This window comes from Gorilla gorilla, chromosome 10, assembly GCF_029281585.2.
Source record: "Gorilla gorilla gorilla isolate KB3781 chromosome 10, NHGRI_mGorGor1-v2.1_pri, whole genome shotgun sequence".
Classification (NCBI taxonomy): Eukaryota; Metazoa; Chordata; class Mammalia; order Primates; family Hominidae; genus Gorilla; species Gorilla gorilla.
Window position 1 is genome coordinate 58,885,753 of NC_073234.2, and position 23,116 is coordinate 58,908,868.

Consider the following 23,116-nt stretch of genomic DNA (forward strand, 5'->3'; position numbering starts at 1 on the left):
ATCAAAGACTTCCAACCACCTAGGAAAGTGATGAATAACACCTTTCTAATGTCCTACAGACCCAAAACACTTTCTCTAGCCCAGTAGTTCTTAACTGAGGACAATTTTGCACCTCCCCTCCACAGACATTTGGTAGTATGTGCAGATATTTTTGACTGTCACAAGTGGGAGAGGGCTACTGGCATATATTTAGTAGAAAACAGGGATGCTGGCAAATATCCTGCTATGGGGGACACCCCAACAACAAAGAATTAACTGGCCTTACATGTCAATTGTGCAGAGGTTGAGGACTCCTGCCCTAGGCTGAGTATTCCAATTTTTAAGCTCCAACAGCTTTAGAACAATACAGCCCTAGAGTCTTTTAACTTGTGGTACTACAAGAGGCTTTCACCCTAAGCAACTTTAAAAGTTCTTGTAGACCTTAAAACTCAAAAGAACCACCGCTGTATCCCAAATGGCCAAGAACATGATTTACTTAAGTCATTCCTTATTGTATTTCCATTGCATGTGGCAAATTTCACATCGTAGTGTGATAGTGTCAGTGTATCCCATTACACCAAAAGCTCCCAGAAGAACAAGTGCTATAGCTTATTCATTTCCAAATATCCGTGGCCTACTTAGCTCAAGTCCTTCAAGAAAAGGGTAGGCACTCGAAAATCAGATAAAAAGATGAACCTCACTTTTCTATACCTAAGATGCAATGACCTCCCAATCCTATTCAGATAAGCAATCCCTTCAAAGGAGACAAGGCACTGGACCAATCAGCATAGCACATTATGCTTATTAAAGGCATAATTACAGGCTCAATTCTTTAGCACTTATCAGCTAGACACAGAGGGAAAAAAAACCTGTCACAAGCAGCTGTTGATCTTTTGCTTAGTGTTTCCTTTACAAACATATCATCCCGAAGTATAGTCTTAGACCTTTCCTGATTTTAGCTGCCCAAAGGCTAATTTAAGTCGTTATCAACCAATTTCATGTGCAAAAGCAAAGGAACACTGAAGGGTGGTGCAGGAGGTTTATCATATACCCACATATATTCATATATCCCTGTTGCAACAATGGGAGCAGAAAGCAAGCAGCAAAGGATAAAGAAAACAATGATACAAATGGCAAAAGAAAGAGCACAAAAAGAGTAAACAGAAATCGCTTGATCCTATTGTTGTCAGGTCCTATCTTCCAATGGCCTGTCTATTCTATAGATCTCAGCCTCCTATGGAGTGGCTATTCCCATCCAGGAATGGCTAGCCCAGATACCAGCCCACAAATGCCCCCCAAATCCTAGTGGCTATTCCCATCCAGGAATGGCTAGCCCAGATACCAGCCCACAAATGCCCCCCAAATCCTAGTACCTAGGTCTACTGTTAACTCTGGTTCTCACAATAGACTAATGGAGCAGTTATACACTTTCTCCCTTTCCATAACCGCTATCAGTTCAAGTCTCCCACCCCTTCACAATCCCAAATCAGAGTCTAGCTCAAAACTCACCTCTTTCAGGATTTCCTTCATTCTGCCGTTTGTAGGAGGCACCAGGACGCACGGACTCTATGGAAAGGTGGGCAGGGAGGAATTAACAGCAGCACCTCTGTGCCCAAGAGGAACAAGAGAAGAACTCAGAAGTAGGAGTGATGAGAACAGGGGCTTCTGAGCATTTTCTGGTGACCCTAAACTCTTTCCTACCCTACTTTCAAGTTGGGCTGCCTGAGCAATCACCAGTGAAGGGGAATAAATAATGGGAGAGAAAAATCTCCATTTAAGGCAAGAAGCCAATGGGAACTGTCAGGATAAGACCAGTCAAGGATAACAAGGGCAGAAAGGAATGAGAAAAGGTTCATAGCAAGACAAGACATTGAAAGTTGAAGACAAAGATCACATCTTATTCATCACTGAAAGTACCTAGTCGAATTCTCTCCATCCATAAAGCTGACACTGGAAGGCCTGAGAAAGGAGTACACCTGCATACACAGTCAAAAATGAAAGATGGATCACCCCTACCAGTTAAAAAAGGACACTGGTTGAGCCCCTAATTATCCCACACTTAGAATCTTGATATATTTTGTTAGCTTCCTTGTCTGCAAACTCTTAATGACATGGATGGAATCATCTTTCTAAACAGCCTAAATATACTAGCAGTCAGGGCTCCCAGGTATTTTTCCAGTAAGATACAAACTCCATAACAATGACTTCAAATCCTTCTACTACAGATCCCAAGTTGCCAATTTTACTTTTTCTTTTTTCTGAGAAAATAACATTTTTTTCTGAATTGTTTTGGCACTATCAGCATCTTGCCTTAAAATGTTTCAAGAAACATCATGAAAATATTGCCATCTTACTTTTGCAATAATGTTGAGGACGCAGTATCCTTTTCTCATTATTCACTGATCTTTCTCTGGCATCCAGCAAGTTTTGTTTCTCCTGATAAGCTGATTTGTTTTTATGTGAGGTACACTGTCAACACTATTCTTGATTCTTGCTTTTTTTTTTTTTTTTTTTTGAGACACAGTCTCACTCTGTTGCCCAGGCTGGAGTGCAGTGGCGTGATCTCAGTTCAGTACAACCTCCGCCCCCCGGGTTCAAGCAATTCTCCTGGCTCAGCCTCCCAAGTAGCTAAGATTACAGGCACCTGCCACCACACCTGGCTAATATTTTTTTGTATTTTTTAGTAGAGACGAGGTTTCACCATCTTGGCCAGCCTGGTCTTGAACTCCTAACCTCGTGATCCACCCGCCTCAGTCTCCCAAAGTGCTGGGATTACAGGCGTGAGCCACCACGACCAGCCAAACCCTTAGTTCACCTACAGCAATTGCTGACAGCCTCATGACGGACAATCATTTCATGCACTACTAACTTTATTCTTGATTCTTTTAGCTTTGTTTTGGCCAAACCCTTAGTTCACCTATAGCAACTGTTCAGAGCCTTATGATGGGCATTTATTTCATGTACTACCAACTTTATTCTTACTTTTACTTTCCTATTCTTACTTTCCTTTTACATAAATTCCTCCTCCACTTATTTAATCCTATTTTATTAAGTGTTTATTTCATTAAGCTGCCTCAAATTCTTTCTTGAATCAAGAGATAATGGTGATATTTCAGAGAAAGCTACTGGAGCCTTAGGCCAATTCATATTAGCTCCTGAGAGTGAATTGCATGCATCCCTTTGAAACTTTGTGTTCAGTTACTCCATGTTGGTAGCTGAATTATGATGAGAATCTACACTCCACAGATATCAGCAAATGCTACAAATCTTATCTTTTTAACCTTGGAGCATCAGTTTACCAACACACCGCTGTGGATGTGTTTGATTTTGATTCCAAACTTCAGAGACACTGTAGGCATTACCACATATAATTACAGATTCCCATTAGTATTGTCTTAGGTAGGCTTGGACTATTTAACAATCTTCTAATAGACTAGTAAAACTACCCAGCTAAATTGCAGTCATGAACAAGTAAGTAGTTATTGTTTGAACTCTCTAAGTTTGGGGGTTTATTTGGTTTTTTTTTGTTTTTGTTTTTGTTTTTTGTAACACAACAAGAGATAATAGAAACACCACCACTGTACTTAAAACTCTTCATCCCAAAGTTTCCACTGATGTGCTCGTGTAAAACTAAAAGGTCTCATTCTTCTTATCCTCTACTATAGCACTTTAATGATTTATAAACAAGTTTTTCTTAATATTTTGCTATTTGTTTTTCGTATCTTTGTACTTCTGTTTGCGCCCTTACATCTTCATAGCTACCCCTTCCTCTTTCGTTTTTGTTGGTTATTGTTCCTTAAATGTGAGTGTTGCTACTAACCTTAATCTTTTTTTCTATTTTTATTTGGCTCCAACAAATACAATGAATATAAAAGTCTCTAAAATCTGCCTCTTTCACTCATTGTTCTACCTTCTAACTAACAGGCTGCTACTCATTAGCTATTTAGCCATTACCTCAAATTCATCTCACACATGATCTTTGTAAGCAGACACTACCTCCCTGCTTGAGAGCAAGGTAAAAAGGTTGAAAACATTCCTGCCTTTGTTGTGACTTGCAAAAGAAAATGAGTTCCACATTAGGACGGAGGAAAGAAACCAGAAAAAAATTTCTGAAAGTGGCAGTACAGAAATCAAAATCCCTGTCTATATATTGATGAGTGAAAGAATAAATGGAAAAAAAGGAAATAAAAAAGAATTTCAAATACTGGTTCCATATAATGTTTTTCCTATTGAGGTAAAATCAAAAGCTGGAGAAGCAGCTTAACATTACACAACACACTCAGGAAGTTCTGCAAGAGTTTCAAAGTATTTGGTGACTCCTTGAATGCAATGGCTGAATGCAATCTAACAGGATCTTTTAGAAATACACTTTCTTGCTGCTGTGTTTTCCTGCTAAAAGAAATGATAAATCTAACCAAATTTATCCAATCCTACATCAAGTGCTATTCATCACTGATAACCCAGGTACGAAAAAAAGGACACTGCAGGGGAAAAAAACAGCATAATCATAAGAGATGATAAAGTTAGGGGCTATGTCTTGCAAACTATCAGATTCTTAGCGCAGTGCTTGGCAAACAGGTATATCTGAGTGCAAGTCTCATCAAGAAACAAACTTCACCAACACAGATAGTACTTTCATCTCTTCTTCAACAGCTGAAGATATGAAGATAAATTAAGATATAAATAAATGAAAATGTGGCTACACAGATGATAAGAAAATTTTTTACTGGATCATGGATGAAGATGTGGGAATTTGGGACTCCTGGTTAGGAAGAACATGTTTCTCAGAGATCTACTGATTTACTCAAGAACATATGAATTAGAAAATGGAGAGACACAAGAAAAATGTTCTCATGTTAAAGACACCAAAAAATGAGAGAAAAGAAACAGGTAGAGGGGCAGAGAAAGCATTGCATCACCTCTGCTTCCCTCAAGATCCAACTTTTGGGGAGGTCAGAGTTGCAACAAGTTAAAGCAAAGGCCAACTGACTGAATACTTGGAAGCACACTTCTGAGTAGAGTTCTCCTTTAACACATCAGCTAAAAACCACGTGAGCTCATTTTTAAACATATGAGGAAAACATCATCTGCACACATTATGAACATTTGCTACTGACAGAATATACTAAGTCCTAAAACAGGGATATAATAAAATGCCTATGCATATGGCATTAACTGATTTCTGTTTTAGAACCTTGATCATTAAGATGCCAGAAAAGCTATAGCTATAATCCTAGGATTTAGCTAGAAAACTCATAGCCAAAGCTCTCTTGTGAGTAAACAATGGATCCTCAAGCAAGAAGAATATGTTATAGAATCTAATTCAACAGTGCATTAATAGTCTAGATCAAGTGATGGCCTAAAATGTTTCAGGGAACTATTAAATTATACTTTAGGGACTCCATATGATGTAACTCATCCCCATAAACCTTCTCCACTAGCATCCTTCACCTTCTACTAACCCTTCAGATGTCACCTAAAATGTTTATTCCTATTTAATTACTTGTTTGTCTTCCTGACTAGATCATAAACTCAGAAGGCAGAGATTGAATCTGTCTTGCTTGGCAAACAATTTATGTTCAATATATGTTTGTTGATTAAGAGATGTAAGTATTGAACACAGCATAGTGGCCTTCAAACCAAGAAATGCTAGGATATTTTGCTGCTAAGAGAATGACTTTATCCTCTCTTCCTGTTGCCTAATATACATGATCTGATGATAAAACCTTATTTCTATATTCCTATTACCTCTTCAAATCTGCATAGAAAAGCCTTCACCTAAAAGCAGAACTAAATTTCAAGATTTTATCAGAATTTCGGCTACATTACTAATAAGTCTAGAATAGTTTTTTTAAAAAAAGAATTTCAACTATAATCAAAAAATTCATGGAGACTTCAAATTTTATTCATAGCCAACTGCTCTTAAGACATATGTCTTTTTCTATTAGATTGACATTCAAAAATGGACTCTATCTTCCAAATATACTTGTCTCAAAACAGTACTTTTAATTACTGTACACTTTCAGTTCTCTTAGATGTATTTTTTGAAAGAATTAAACACTAATGACTAATAGTATTTTTTTAAAAATACCTTCTATTCTTAATAATGGCTGTTGACATAAGAAAAATAAGGGAAGCTAGGCCCAAAGTTAGAGCTACAGAAAAAACAAAGGCCAAACAAACAAAATAAACAATAAACTTGCAAATCTTGCAAAGTAAAAGTATTTTAAAATTCAACCAAAATGTCACAGAACCTAAATACGTAAGCATCTCTGGTAAATTTGGGATTAATCCCTAGCAAATGTTTAGAATGAATTAACAGAGAGGTAGTTTCATCTCTAGGAGCCACCGGGGATTTACAACAACAAAGCAAGATAATCTTTATGTCACTGTTTTGATAGAAGAAATGTTTTATAACTTAAGAGTTTCAAGAAACACCTGACAGAGTCTTCCTTGAGATTCTCAAGTAGATATGAAAATAAGATAATAGTAAAGATGAAGGATCATAATTGTTGAATAGCAACAAACAATGCTGATAAAAGGTTCAAGTTAACAGATTTCTAGAGGTTTCCACAGTTGGCCTTATGCTCCTCAACATAAATTATTAACAACTGATACAAAACACATCCAGCATACTTAATTTGCAGATAATACAAGCTGTTCTTATCAGGTGCTAATATACAGAATCACTAAATGAGATTTTGAGAATTCTATAAAACAGAATAAGCCAAAGTTAATTAGATAAAATGTAGCATTTCTAGTTTTTTTTTTTTCAATGCATTAATTACACACATACAATTGCACCTGAAAAAGTACAGCCTAAGAGGCATTTTGTTTAATGGTATTATATGTGAAAATAGCTTAGGCTTCAGTTGCCTACAATCCAGTAATGAAATGTGGTTGCTAAAATAAAAATTCACTTCTGGTGTTACAAATCACAAGAAACAGAAGGAAAAATAGGAAAGCAAAAGGTCTGGAAACCATGACAAATAAAAGGAACAGCAAAATAAACCAAATATATTTAAACCTGGAAAAAAAAACATGAAGAATATGATAGTACTCCTACAATATTTAACAGGTTACAACATAAAAGGAAGAAATATCTTTATATATGGCTCTAAGAAGAATAACTAGTATTAAGTAGATGTTACTGAAGAAGATTTTAATTCTTTTATAAAGAATGAGCTACATAAAAGGACTGGATTGTGATTTAGTAAATTTATCACAAGAAATACTAACAGTTTAACAAAAAATGGGTGTGGGAGACTGAACTTAGTGATTTTTTTCATCACTTTTAATGTTATAGCTTAAATAAAAGGCAAATGACAAAAGGGTAAGATAGGAAAACATGGGATCATTTCAAAGAGGGAAAAAAAGAAAATAAGTATTAGAATTGACAAATGTGGAGATATTTAGATTAATTATAATAAAAATAAACTTCAAGTGAAAAATATACAAGGTAAATATAAAAAAAACAATTTTACCTAGGAAAGTATCATAATACACAGGGAGAAAGGAAATGAGGTTAACTGGGACAATCTGCACTGCTAGCACGTGAACATGGACAACAAAAAGGAACTAAAAATAATATTGCATATCCAGGTCAGCCCAACTAAGTTATAGTAAGAATATTCTTGCAAGTAAAGTACAGGATGAAAACAAGTTGGATGTAGAAGGATAATTAATTTGAAGTAGTACAAAGTTCCATAAGATTAACTCAAAAGGCTTAGAAGAGATTTAATTAAATGTGTGTGTATGTATGTGAGCACAAAATGGGAAATAAACAGTTGAATTTTAAAATGTAGTAAAATCACTATAGCCAAACCAATAATGATCATTAAAATAGGAAAAATTAATCTAAAAGTATGAACAAAAAGGAAAAAATTAATTTTTTTAAATGAGGGTATAATTATTTTAACCTGTTATTTATACTTATAATAATATTTTACGTCTTTGTCAAAATTTCAATTTATACTAGAAAACTTAATTTTAACACGTGGCTAATTATCCCAGCTTAAGTGACTGATAAGTGCAGAACCCCGTGTCTCAGTCCTCTTTTGAAAAAAAGCCAGGTGCTGCAATATTTGTGACATTTAGATTTAAAGCAAAAACTGGTATCTGAAATAGGTAAAATAATTACTTTTCCCATTTATTGTTTAAAATATGACCTCCATTAACTTTTTTGCAAGATTATCTTATGTAACTATTCTGAAAACAGGAAGTGAAAATAGAAAAAATTTTCATAGTTCAGCCCAAGTAGTTAAGGAATACTTGAAAATGGAGTTTTCCCAGAACAAACTTTTTCTTGATCAAAGAACTTTACTTTCAAAGCTAAATAACTTGAAAGAAAGAAAGAAAGAAAGAAAGAAAGAAAGAAAGAAAGAAAGAAAGAAAGAAAGAAAGAGAAAGATAGATAGATAGCTAGATGCAGGCATTAACAAAGTCATATGCTCTGTTTCATTCAATTTACCCCATATTTTAGTCTACCAACTTTATCTTTAAATTACCCCAAATATTAAAGGTATGAGCTCTCAAAGGATGAGTGAAGGATATTGGAGATCCTAAGACAGGAGCATCACGTTACGGCTCAACCACATTTCATCTCAAGATCTTAGAGTTTTGGCCATTAAGAGGCCAAAAGCAGGTCAACAGAGAGAAGATGCTCGCCCCCAAAATTTCTGTTTTTGAGGATTAAAAATAAGACTAATTCACTAATAACTATCTTTAATAACTTCATTACAAGCTGTCAAGTAAGAATCTCAAGCTTCTTTTACTCATGCTTTGTTAAAAAGTTTTCATAATCAGTTTCCAAAGATACTTTCTTCTTCTTTAATGAAAATCATTATTGGATATGGATTTAAGTCATACACATCCCAAAAACAGGTCGTAAGGGCAGGGCACAGTGGCTCATGCCTGTAATCCCAGCACTTTGGGAGCCTGAGGCAGGTGGATCACTTGAAGTCAGGAACTCGAGATCAGCTTGGCCAACATGGTGCAACCCTGTCTCTACTAAAATACAAAATTACCTGGGCGTGGTGGTGCACACTTGTAATCCCAACTACTCAGGAGACTGAGGCAGGAAAATTGCTTGACCTGGGAGGTGGAGGTTGCAGTGAGTTGAGATCACACCACTGCACTCCAGCCTGGGTGACAGAGCAAGACTCCGTCTCAGACAAAAAAAAAAAAAAAAAAAAGAAAAGAAAAGAAAATTTTAAGGGTCTTAGATGGTATCTGGCTAATTTTGGATATGTCTGTGCATGTGAGCATTCATTAGAGCTTAGAGTAGGGGTGTCCAATCTTTTGGCTTCCCTGGGGCGTGCTAGAAGAAGAATCATCTTGGGCCACACATTAAAGACACAAACAGTAACAATCGCTGGTAAGCTTAAAAAAAAAATCGCAAAAAAGCCTCATGTTTTAAGAAAGTTTACAAACTTGTGTCAGGTTGCATCCAAACCCATCCTGGGCTGCACGCGGCCTGCAGGACGGGGGGTTGGACAAGCTTGGCTTACAGATTGTTTATCTTCTTAAGGTTTTTTTTTTTGTGGTAGGGATGGGGTATATAGAAGCAAAAGAAAAAATACCTGTATACTTGTTAACATTAATCTCCACAATAAAACTTTCAGTTACCCAGAACTGTCCCAAGCACATTTTGGACAATCATATATATATATGGAAGTGGCTTATTTATTTACTTATTTATTTACTTATTTTTAGAGACATAGTCTCGCTCTGCTGCCCAGGTTAGAGTGCAGTGGCATGATCACAGTTTACTGCAGGTTCAACCTCCTGGGCTCAAGCAATCCTACCTCAGCCTTCTGAGTAGCTGAAAATACATGCATACATCACCATACCCAGCTAATTTTTAAATTCTTTTTTGAGAGACAGGGGTCTCACTATGTTTGCCCAGGCTGGTCTCAAACTCCTGGGCTCGAGTAATCTTTCCACCTTGGCTTCCCAAAGTGCAAGGATTACAGGCATGAGCTGCTGTGCCCAGCCTGTGTTTGTTTTAAATCCTTAAAATAACCTTCTTATCTCCTGCATCATCATTAATATACCTGTATCCAAAAATATGTTTTTTGGGAAGCCCCACTCTATCTATCTCTGCAAAGAGTAGACAATAAATGTTTGCTAAACTCAAGAATCTTGCAACAGCTTCAAGGGAAGACAATCTGATGACTCCAAATGGTTTTCCATCACTTTCATCATGTAAGAGGCAAAGGCTGTTAAATTACTTATTATTTGAAAAAAAGACAGTTAATGAGAAGGACATTGAAAAGGAAATATCCTGGACTTTTCTGATTTCTGCACCTTGGCTCATAATTCCTTCTAACTAGAAGACAATTCTTCACTTGTAGAAATCTGAAATAAGGCTGAGCCCAATGTCATCTCCTTTATGACATATTCTTACATCCTCAGAGTGTGAATTAATTTTTCTCACCTTGACATGCTCATGTCAACTCATTTATGACATATCAATTATTGTATCAAAGTTATATATAAACATATTGATAAAGTTGGTATTAGCTGGTGAGAAATATAAACATATATTCTAGTTCCCTAGTGACAGGGACATCATTGTATAATACTAACACAGTGCCTTGCACATAGAAGGCACAAGGAACTGTTTTGTGAACGAGCTCTACTGCAGGCTGCAGAGTCTAGAAAGATAAGAATGCTTTCTCTAGAAAAGTAGTTGTGTCATTATTCAAACACATACTAAGCAACTCAGCCAGCATGACATGCTAAGATTGTACAGAATGTCATGTAGGTTCAGGCATGCCAAAGTAAACATAAAAATAAAATAAAATAAAAATAAAAATAAAATAAAATTGGGGGTTGGAAAAGAGTAAGAGAGGTTTTCACTCTAAATTTTACAAGGCTGGCCAGGAGCAGTGGCTTACACCTGTAATCCCACCACTTTGGGAGGCAGAGGTGGGCAGATCACGAGATCAGGAGTTTGAGACCAGCCTGACCAACATGGTGAAACCCCGTCTCTACTAAAAACACAAAAATTAGCCGGGCATGGTGGCGCACACCTGTATTCCCAGCTACTCAGGATGCTGGGGCAGGAGAATCACTTGAATCCGGGAGGCGGAGACTGCAGTGAAACAAGATCGTGCCACTACACTCCAGCCTGGGAGACAGAGCGAGACTCTGAAGAAAAAAAAAAAAAAAACAAAAAAAAAACCTTTTACATGCTGAAGAAATTAAAGGTAAGTGTCATGCAGAATGCCACTTCAAATAGTTTGAAAAAAATGTGTGTGTATGGTGTTTGTTATACTATTCTATCATCTTTTCTGTAAGTTTGAAATTTTTCAAAATAAAAGTTTAAAAAATAAATCTCTTACACCTAGAAGGAAATCTGACCCAGTACATTCTCATCAGAGGAGACTGTGAGAGAAAAAAATAAAGTCTTAAAATACATACTTCTATGTTGAGACTGATGGAAAGAGTATGATTTGCTCCTTTCTGGAGAGTAGCTTCTGCTACTGACACTGGAACCAGATCTGCTGTGTGGAGAATCCTTTCGGCCAACAGGTGATTCTCTGAAAAAAGTATTGTCCCTTTTATGAGGAGACCGCTCTCTCGCATAATGGGAAGAGTAGAAACTTTTTCTTCTAAAGCCATCTCTCATGTCCCTTTGAAAAAAAAAACATAAAATAAGTTAATTATACTTTATCCTCTATATACAAGCACAATGGCAAAAGCTCTGATTATAAGCTACCCTTTAAATTGTACTCTTGGGGCCGGGCGCGGTGGCTCACGCCTGTAATCCCAGCACTTTGGGAGGCTGAGACGGGCGGATCACGAGGTCAGGAGATGGAGACCATCCTGGCTAACACGGGGAAACCCCGTCTCTACTAAAAATACAAAAAAAAAAAAAAAAAAAATTAGCTGGGCGTGGTGGCAGGTGCCTGTAGTCCCCAGCTTCTTGGGAGGCTGAGGCAGGAGAACAGCGTAAACCTGGGAGGCGGAGCTTGCAGTGAGCCCAGATCGCGCCACTGTACTCCAGCCTGGGCGACAGAGCCAGACTGTCTCAAAAAAAAAAGAAAAAAAAAATTGTACTCTTGGTTCTCTTTTTCTATCACTACCTAACTGTTGAAGTCAGCTAACAAAATGAAACAGTATCAGTGAAATATGATTTAGAATGTACCCTTTTTCAGTTTGGAACAGAACCAGGTGGCTAATGCAAAAGTTATTTTATTTTAGGCAAGCACAAATTCTAAAATGTAAAAAACATACTGTCATATAGTTTCCATTTCTCTTTGCCATTAACAATACACCACACAGCTACCACATTCTCAAAAACACTTAGAAATGCCAAAGATTTCCCAAGTAAGACATTTCATGGCCAGTTATCCCCTTCTAAGTATAGAAACTACTGGTTTTCAAGGGATATGCAATTTGCCCACCCACCCCCAGGACAATGTGGCATTGTCTAGAGGTATTTTTGATTATCATAACCGGGGAGGAGAGTACCACTAATGGGTAGGGACCAGGAATGCTGCTAATTTCCTACAGTGCCCAGGACATGCCCCCCAACACTACACACCAAAAAACTCTTCAGTCCAAAATGTGAGTAATGCCAACACTGAGAAACCCTGCTATATACCTATTAAATTCTTGCTGAGTTTGCATCCTCAGTACATAGATTGTTGCCCATCTCTAAATAACTACTTTTTATAAATCACCTCTACTTTTATAAATTAAATTTCTTTATTGAGAAATACCATCAACTCAAAGCACCAAGTAAGCCCTAGTAGTAAAACCTTATAAAGCAAAACCATTTTAAAATGTCAAACCAAATCAAAATTACTAAATGAAACCATCATCAACTAAGCCTCTAATAAAAGAACACTTAAGAGTCAAACAGGTTTTAATCCATGATTTAACAAACGTACTGCAACATTAAAGAATACTAAGTTTCAGACAGAAGAGTGCTAAGAGACATACCAATAGCATACAATTTCAAGTGCTTGGAAAATCATTTCAGCATCTTGATTGGCAGTCCATAGGATATAAACAGGCTGCTGTCCTAAAGTTCATTTGAACACTAGCTGATTAATACCCCAAATATATTGTCCCTTCAGACACAAGTAAGTTTCCCTGGGAAAAAGAAGAAAATAGCTTAAATTCATTTATGGTAAATGAACTGGTATAGAACACTAATAATGAAATAGAGCATTAAGGAATTCTAGCACTAGTTTAGTCACTAAAACTACAAGGGTCATACCAACAGCACTGGTTAGCCAGAGTGGTGATATGGGTATTAAATAAACAGGTTTTAGAAATTGTGTGAGGTGCTGGGACCCAATGGTGAGCCAAATGTACACAGTCCCTGCCATCACAGAACTCTCGGTTTAATAGGAGAGGCTGACATTAGACAAATATACATAAAACATGTGAATGCAGTCAAGAATGGATGTAGAGAGACTAACGAGGAACCTAACTTAGTCCAGGCAAGAGACAGTGGTATCTTAGATGGGACAGGAGCAGGTGAGGGGTCACAAATTTTACATATACAAGAATATACCCTCTAGACTTAATGGGATGTAGTTAACGTTTTACTAATAAAGTGTGAAAGACGGGATGCCAAGCTGATTCCCATAATTTTGGCATGATAGATTAATGAAATGAGAAAAATAAATTTAAGAAATGAGGATGCAGGTGAGAGGTCCACATTTTGATGGGAGCATGTTATATTTAAGATGTTTGTGTAATATCTAGGTAAGCAACTAAAGATACTAGTCTCAAACTCAGAGGAAATTTTTGGCTATCAATATAAATTTGTCTGTAAATAGGCAGTACTTAAAGCCTGGTATAGAGGAAAGCAAAGGAAAAAAAGAACAGCAGGCCTAGAACGTGGGGCTAAAAAACTCTACCATGAAGAGAGAAATGGGCTGTCGAAGAATGGGAGAATAGAGAAACATTAGAAAGGAGAATGCATTTATCATGGAAGCCAAGGAAAGAGTGTTCCAACAAGGAAAATAAAGGTTTCCTACATTGAAATTATATGAGCTCTTATTGGTAACTTGCTTACAGGATAGAGAGGAAAGATTGCCTACCTTCCTCTATTGAAGAGACAAAATGCTGAACTACAGTTTCCTAATCTGACACCAGATGGCAGTAAAATCACAGCAGTACAGAGCTATCAGTGGCCTAAGGTGGCAGGATACACTTGGGGGATGTCAAGTGTCAAATGTTAATAGCTCAGAGTAGAATAATGTCTCTTCTCCCCTTCACATCAATCCTTCTTCTGCTCCCCACCAATTTAAGCAAAAACATCAAAACAGGCCTCAATTTTCATAAGTATCCTTTTTGATAAAGTGGTAATATTAGCCATTTTTTCAGATATGTGTCAGTATTATATAATGTATATAGTGTCTACTATATGAACAGCACTATAGGGAATTACTCTTGCTTTGAAGAAGCTAAGTATATTGGGAAGGGGGAGTAGGGTGAGAGGGGGTGAGGACCAAATGTTTAAGAAAGCTGGTACAAAGTTACAAAGGTAACTTTGTAAATAGATGGAAAACTGATCCAGGTCTTAAGGAAAGATGAGATTTAGATTAATATTATCTAACAGAAATAAAGCCAAGCCACAGAAGAAGTAGTCATATCTAAAGTAAAGAGAAACAGGTCAAATTAATTTTAGCATTTTATTTTACTTAACCCAATATATCCAAAGTATTACCAACATGTAATTGGCATTAAAAAAATTTGGTAAACTATTTTACATTCTCTTTTTCAACCTAAATATTAAAAATCCAGTGTGCAATTTATGCTTGCAGAATATTTCAGTCTAACCTGACGATATTTCAAGTGCTCAAAAGGTACACGCGGTTAGTAGCTCCCATACTGGACAGCATAGATTTAGATGGTGGGAAAAGCATCACAAACTTTAGAAAAAGCAGTAACAGATTAAAGTACTATGTGAACAAGAACTGAAGTAGTTATAACAGTAAGACCTTAAAAAAGCAGTGAGTAAAAAGCAAAGGTAGAAAACTTTTAAAAAGAGAAATGATAGTATCAAACACTGCAAGTCTCAGGAAGACTATGCATTTAAGACCTAGGAGTCGGCCGGGTGCAGTGGCTCATGCTTACAATCCCAGAACTTTGGGAGGCAGAGGTGGGAAGACTGCTTGAGCCCAGGAGTGTAAGACCAGCATGGGCAACATAGATAAGCCTGTCTCTACAAAAAATTAAATAATAGCTGAGTGAGGTGGCACCCACTGGTACTCCCAGCTATTCAGGGGGCTGAGGCAGGAGGATCACTTGAGCCTCACAGGAGAGGCTGCCGTGAGCCATGATCATGCCACTGCACTCCAGTGTATGTGACAGAGCAAGACTCTGTCTCAAAAAATAAAAAAAATAAAAATAACACCAGGCCGGGCGAGGTGGCTCACGCCTGTAATCCCAGCACTTTGGGAGGCCGAGGCAGGGCGGATCACTTGAGGGCAGGAGTTCCAGACAGGCCTGGCCAACATGGTGAAACCCCATCTCTATTAAAAATACAAAAATTAGCTGGGTGTGGTGGTGTGTGTCTGTAGTTCCAGCTACTCGGGAGGCTAAGTCAGGAGAATTGCTTGAATCCAGGAGGCAGAGATTGCACTCCAGCCTAGGCAACAGACTGAGACCCTGTCTCAAAACAAAACAAAAAACACCTAGAAGTCATTTGATCTGTCAGTCCAAGAGTCCAGTAAAATTCTGGAAACCAAAGCAGATTGCAAGAAATTAAGATATAGCTAGTGAAAAGAAGTTAAAAGCCGTAACTTTTCTTCCAAAACAGGCTGAAGGAGGGAAGATGGGAAGGAATGGTATTTTGAGGAAAGGGGCTTATTTGACCACTACTGAAGGCTGATAGAAAAAAAGCCAATTCACTATAAAAGGGGAAACTGATAACGCAAGACACAAAAATGTTAATGGTAAAGAAGGAGCCAAAAGTCAACTGGAGAAAGTGAGACAAAGGGACTAAGTAGAAGAGAAGAATATGAAAAGAATAAATAGAAAAACTCTTATTTCAAGAAAATAAAATACAACAGAGTTCTCATCAAAAGGCCTTTGTCTCAGTAATTACAGAAGTCATCAAAAAAGTAAAGAAAGAATGTGAATGGAGGCTTTATGCAAATTAGAAAGTTTTACTGACCCTCTGGGGCAAAGTATTAATTAGAGCAATCCTTCTCAAAATGTACGTCCATAGACCTACCTGCCTCAGCATTTGCAGGAAAGGTGATAGAAATGCAAATTCATGGGCATCAACCCTCACCAGCTGAATTAGAATTGCTAAGGGTGTGACTCAGGATTCTGCATAAGGCTTTCCAGGTGATTCCTATGCACACGAAACGTTAAAAAGGACTGAATTAAAGAAGCTCACTAGCATGTAAGGGCTGTATGTAAGTGAACCGTTCAGAAGTCAGAAAGCAGAAATTCAGAGTTCATGATAAAGGCAAAACAATTCCCAGTGATGAAAGTAAGGCCTGGCCATGCCTGTGGATATATAAAGTTGAAAAATACAAGAAACAACTTGAGTTAAACATGGCATTAAATCAGGATACAGAGGCAGATTGGATAGAGAAGATTGTGAGTCGGAAATTGTAATCATCAAGGAAGAAGGAATGGTCTCCTGGAAATTCATCAGAGAATACAGTAAGACAGGGTGGTGTAAATGAGGACGTTCAAAGATGACGTGGAAACAGAGGCTTGGAGAAAGTAATGAGGAGGAAGAAATATGCCCGAACTCATCTCAAGAATCAAGGAATTAGGTGGCAAGTAAGTTGGGGGAAAAGTTTCAAATCTCATTCCATTCCTTAACAACTGGATGACCCTGACCAAGTTATTTAATCTCCCTACGCTTTAGTTCCCTCAACTATAAAGTGGGGATAATAATAATACCTACTTCACAGAGTTGATGTGAGGAATAAACAAAATAATATATGTTAAAAATTTAGAACAGAACCTGGCATATAGCACTCAAAAGATGTTAGCTATGTCTATTTACCCTATACCCTGGTATTACTTCCATTAAACCAGTAAAAGGTTTGCAGCAAGAAAGAGCCAGACATGCCAATACAAGTGCCTGATAGTTGTATGTCATTCAGGAAAGCAAAACTATGGAATCTTGCATGTCTCTAAGAGTTTAAAACCAAGCCATAATAAAGCTTCTAGAAAAAGACTTCAGCTTGACTTCCCAGGGAACTTACTTTACAGAGGATGAAATGCCGAGAACTTCAGTAAAAGAGTCTTTATGCAGATAAAACATATGAAGTAAAGTAGGCAAAAATGCAGCTCACTAAACTAGGGGGGTCAGAAAATGTTTGCTCTTTCAAAAGCCAAATAATATTTTAGGCACTGTGGCTATATGGTCTCCATCACATCTTCTCAACATTCCTCTGACACACAACAGCAGCCACTGATAACATATAAAAAATAGGCGTGGCTGTGTTCCAATATAATTTTATTTACAAAAACAGACAGCTGACCAGATTTGGCCTATGGGTTGTAATTTGTCAACCTCTAATCTAAATAATTATGCACTTCCTGAAAGTTTTCAAGCACAATTTATTAAAGAAGAAAGAGGCTACCTACAGCTTCATATTTCCCACAGAATATCAAGAAAGATACGGACTTTTTCACCCCATCTTTTGCCAATATCTTAAAATTTTTGTGCTTTAAAAGTTTAATTGTATTTTGGAAAGAAAAATTAAATAATGATAGAAATGTTTTGGCTGGTTCATATTTTGTTCTCTACCAGAGACCTGACAAAAAGCCTTTCTTAAAATATGTTGCATAGAACACTAATCCACAAAATATTAGTATTTCCCATTCTACTACAAAACATAAAAGGGGGTTCTGTGAGTAAATAACTTTGAGAAACACATTTACTTAGAGCTCCACATCTCAGATTACTCCTTAATGGCAGATACAGATTCAACAATTAATTCATCTACTTATATATGGCCTTTTGACCTTATTATAATTAACCTCTCTGAGCTTCATTTTCCTAACCTCTCCAGACACAGCAATTCTGACATGAATGGTATCTATATTACAATTTCAGGTTTTAGTATTTTCATCATCAGTTATCTCACGTTTAACCTTACATGAATACATGGACTCTCAAGCTTTAAAATATTTTATATAACTGAGACAATTTGGGGAGGACTGCAATCAATTCTTATTATAATGCATATCATGATAAATTCAGGTGAATTGAAAAGCTAAATGTTTGGATGGAAAAGACAGAAGTAAAAGACCCCCCCACCCACCCAAAACAACTGTAAGAAAAAAAAAATTTGTAAGTATGTAGGAAGAGCCACTTTGTATCAAAATACCAAGTATAAACTATATACAGAAAGGCCTCTAAGGTGAAAATTAGATTTAGATTTAAAGTACATTTCCAATTAAAAGAGAAAATTTCAACATCAATGCAAGTCTTAAATATTAATATTTAATAATTTATTTTTGGCTGGGCACAGTGGCTCACACATGTAATCCTACCACTTTGGGAGGCCGAGACGGGATGGATCACTTGAGTTCAAGGAGTTCGATACCAGCCTGGCCAACATGGTGAAACACTGTGTCTATTAAAAATACAAAAATTAGCCGGGCGTGGTGGTGCACACCTGTAGTCCCAGCTGCTCGGGAGGCTGAGGCAGAAGAATCGCTTGAATCCAGGAGGCGGAGGTTACAGTGAGCCAAGATCGCGCCACTGTACTCCAGCCTGGAGGAATAGAGCGAGACTCTGTTTCAAAAACTTAATAATAATAATGATTTACTTTTAATCTTTTAATGAATGCTAGCAAAACCACTAAGAATAAGATGAACACACTAATAAAAAACAAACGATACGAAGATAATTCAATGGAAGATAGACGAAAAATATCACCTCACTAAATATTAATATTTAAGATAACAAAGTTAAAATGTTTTCTCTATTAAATAGGCAAATGATCTCCTCTAACCAGTTACTGTGCCAAAGAATTAGATCTAGGAAAGGGTTTTGTTTAGATATAAGGTAAGACATAAGGTTGCTTAGTTTGACCTTTCCATGGTGTCTTAATTTAAAAAAAAAAGAAACTAAGACTTTGATTTTTCATTTTTACCTGACTTATCATAAATTGTGTTTTTATACTAGGGGATAAAAATTTAACAGAAATAGGACTCAACTGTTTTGTAAAACTAACATCATGTGCACTAGTACCTAAGAGTATTCACAGAGTACTCACCATTATTCATAGTAGCTGTATATGTACCTCTGTTAGTGTTGGAAGGAAAATTAAACAGTAATAAACATCAAGATACCCTTCTCATTTATGGATTAGTGGAATTCTTTTATAATCTCTCCTTTTTTCCCTCAGAGATAGAAACTCTCATGGTTGACATTTGAAACCTAGTGCAAACTATGTTCAACAGTTAATTGTGATGAGAAGAATGAGAAAGAATTAAAAGCATTCTGCAACATTTTGTGAAACTGAGCCTAAAAAAGCCAGGTATTTACAGACATGAATGTATGGCTGTGTACAGAGAGAGAAAAAAAACTTGTTCATGAAGATAAGAAAGGCGTTCTGACAGTCATATTTGCAGTCCTATCTAATATTTTATCTCTGTGTGGACCCTAGAAGTTTAACCCTGATTTATGGGCCAGAGTAGTATTTCCCTTTTTAGGACCATTAAATCCCTAGTGATTTCTAGCCAAACCCAAGTGTTGCATATTATTCGTGATAAAGCTTAAGTAGACACTTAATCTTTAAAAATATTCACTCAGCCTCCAGGAAAGTTCTAAAACCTGTGTTTAAAATGCCAACTCACTGGGGCACGGTGGCTCAGGCCTGTGATTCCAGCACTTTGGGAGGCTGAGGCAGGCAAATTGCTTGAGCCTAGGAGTTAGAGACCAGCCTGGGCAACACAGGGACAGGGAAACCCTGTCTCAAAAAAACAAAAACAAAAACAAACAAGAAAGGCCAGGTGCAGGCTCACACCTGTAATCCCAGCACTTTGGGAGCAGAGGAGGGCAGATCACCTGAGTTCAGGAGTTCCAGACTAGCCTGGCCAACATGGTGAAACCCCGTCTCTACTAAAAATACAAAAATTAGCCAGGCATGGTGGTGTACGCCTGTAATCCCAACTACTCAGGAGGCTGAGGCAGGAGAATCACTTGAACCTGGGAGGCGAAAGCTGCCGTGAGCCGAGATCGCACCACTGCACTCCAGCCTGGGCGACAGAGTGAGACTCTGTCTCAAAAAAAAAAAAAAAAAAAAAAGTGTCCAGTACTAGCGGTTAGCTGTAAAAACCACTCAGTATCAACTAGTATAATTTTCTTTGTGCAAGTATCATCTCGATTTTCAGAATTTTTTTTGTTGTTTTATCCATAACCCTGAAGCATGCTAAATAGAGAAACAGTATATTAAAGTCTGGACATATTTTTAATACTGTTCCATAAATCACCAGGTAAAAACTGCAAGTAAGACAAAGGTCCATTTACCATGGAGAGAAAACTTACAACAAAAGCTTTCAAAACTATAGGTTTCTAGCTATGTTGGAAATGAAGGTATCAACATATATGATACAATGCATTCAATACAATGAACTATACGACGAATCAAAAAGGGACTTTGAAGAAATATAAATAACAATACAACCAGGATTATGAGGCCTCCAAAAAACACATCTGACGAAACTGATGCTTTTTATTATCAAAGAGTACACAGCCTGAGAGTTAGGACAGTGTCTTTGGCTATATCGCAAACACTTCAGCTATACTGGGTGGCATATAAAAGACGCAAAGTCATCAGGAGAATTGAGGAAGGGAAGAACTAACACCCCATAAGGCACTGTCTCTCAAAATATGGTCCTTGAACCATCTGTGATTGCAGATTACTTTAGATGCTTATTTGAAAAGCAGATTTTTGAAGCTCAGATTCTCCTGTTAATACAAATCCCCAAGGTAATTCCAGCCCCTCACATCAGTCAAACCAGGTAAGCGGTGATAGAACCCTCAGTGTCAGCAGACATATGTTCACCGGTTATGAGTAAAATTCGACAAAGTGGGAGAAAGGGATACAAGGGAAGGGAAGAATGGGGAGATGGAAAGCATTTACTTCTTATTCTGAACCTCATTTTTCTCTCCTTCCCACATCCAAATATACACAAATATTCACATAAAATATTGGCTACTTCCTTTCTAGTCAATAGGGACTTCCAAAAAGAATTACAATTTCAAGAATTATTTTGAGAAAGCAGCCTGGTAATTAGCAAGGCAAGCTTAAGAATAAGTGAAGTACAACCTCAAATATCTTTTATTTTAAATGTGGAAACGGAAAACCACAGGCACTGCGACTTAAGCTGAGGAATTTTCCATATCACCTCTTCTATCCTATCAAAAAATCAAACACCTGTCTGCCTGCTTGAGTTCAGATTAGAAGTTTGGTGGTCAAGTTCAAGGCTGTTTCCACAAAATCACATGTTTACAGTTAAAAGCATTCTAGGAAAAGTAGAACAAACAAAAGTATTCCAGGCATAAGATATGGACTAAGAGATCTTCCAACTAGAACTTTGTTTTTTTAAGGCGGAGTCTCCCTCTGTCGCCCACACTGGAGTGCAACAGCACACCTCCGCCAGCAACCTCCGCCTCCCAGGTCCAAGTGATTTTCGTGCCTCAGCCTTCTGAGCAGCTGGGATTACAGGAGCATGCCACCATACCCAGATAATTTTTGTACTTTTAGTAGAGATGGGGTTTCCCCATGTTGGCCAGGCTGGTCTCAAACTCCTGACCTCAGGTGATCCACCCACCTCGGGCTCCCAAAGTGCTTAGATTACAAGCATAAGCCACCTGCCTGGCCTTTTTAAAAATTTTTTGAGACAGAGTCTCACTCTGTCACCCAGGGTGGAGTGCAATGGTGTGATCACAGCTCACTGCAGCCTCAACCTCCCAGGCTCAAGCAATTCTCCCACATCAGCTTCCAAAGGTACCAAGCGCATGCCACCACATCCAACTTATTTTTTAATTTTTTTTGTAGAAATGGGGTCGCCTTATGTTGCCCAGGCTGGTCTCGAACTTCTGGGCTGAAGCTATCCTCCCACTTCAGCCTCCCAAAGTGCTGGGATTACAGGTGTGAGCCACCACACCCAGCCCCTAGCTTTTAAAAGTAAAGTATATTGGCCACTTGATGACACTCTTGTTCCATATTTTTCAACATTATATAATACTTCAAATCAGTTCCATCCTAAGATTTATTACTATTATTATTTTATTTTATTTTGAGACAGAGTTTTGCTCTTGTTGCCCAAGCTGGAGTACAGTGGTGCAATCTTGGCTCACTGCAACCTCCGCTTCCCAGGTTCAAGCGATTCTCCTGCCTCAGCCTCCTGAGTAGCTGGGACTACAGGCACATGCCACCATGCCTGGCTAATTTTTGTATTTTTAGTAGAGACAGGGTTTCGCCATGTTGGCCAGGCTGGTCTCAAACTCCTGGCCTCAAGTGATCTGCCCACCTCAGCCTCCCAAAATGCTGGGATTACAGGTGTGAGCCACTGCGCCCGACCGCTAAGGTTTATTATAAGATCTCATAACTACAGAGGGAAAAAATGACCTGAAAACAACCTCATTCTAAGTCACTAACTCTTGGTAGAGTATAGCATGTTTCTTTGATACAAAATGAAATAAATCCTGATATATTCTGAATTTCATCTATAAGTATGTTTTGAAAAAATAGACAATATAATCATTGTGTAAATATAGAAACAAGATGAGCAGGTGATGACACACTTGAAATGTAGATAACTTCACCAGGCATGCCCAAATATGAAAGTGATCACTTTCAGAGCGGGGCGGGACAGTGGGGAGTGGGCATCAGGGAAAATGACAGAAAACTTGACACATTCTCTTTTCTTCCATTAGCTGTTATTTAATCCAGTTGCTTCCAATGATTCCACACTTCCATTAGTAAAACACATTTGAATATAAACCACTAATACATGTATACTAGATTTATAAAGTATGTTCCACAGCATGAAACACATAACAAAGTGAAAAAAAAATAGCTAGAGTATAAAGTTCCACTGCCAGTAATAGGCCTGTGGAAGATGGTGTGAAAGCAAGGTGGCCCTGTAACACCCACCCAGTGGTGGCAAACTACAA

At 37.6% G+C, this 23,116-nt stretch overlaps 1 protein-coding gene across 15 annotated transcripts in view; it reads right to left on the minus strand.

Moving 5' to 3' along the window:
* Nucleotides 1-23,116, minus strand: part of PPHLN1 (periphilin 1) — a 124,123-nt gene that overhangs the window by 63,753 nt on the left and 37,254 nt on the right. For 8 of the 15 annotated variants that reach the window (XM_055358057.2, XM_063694053.1, XM_063694052.1 and 5 more), the window contains 2 exons: nucleotides 11,407-11,618; nucleotides 1,489-1,545 (listed from right to left, as the gene is read on the minus strand). In XM_055358057.2, coding sequence (XP_055214032.1) covers nucleotides 1,489-1,545; nucleotides 11,407-11,618 — 269 coding nt within the window. The remainder of the gene's footprint in view (nucleotides 1-1,488; nucleotides 1,546-11,406; nucleotides 11,619-23,116) is intronic. The other 7 variants (XM_031001137.3, XM_063694056.1, XM_063694055.1 and 4 more) reach the window with 1 other exon arrangement.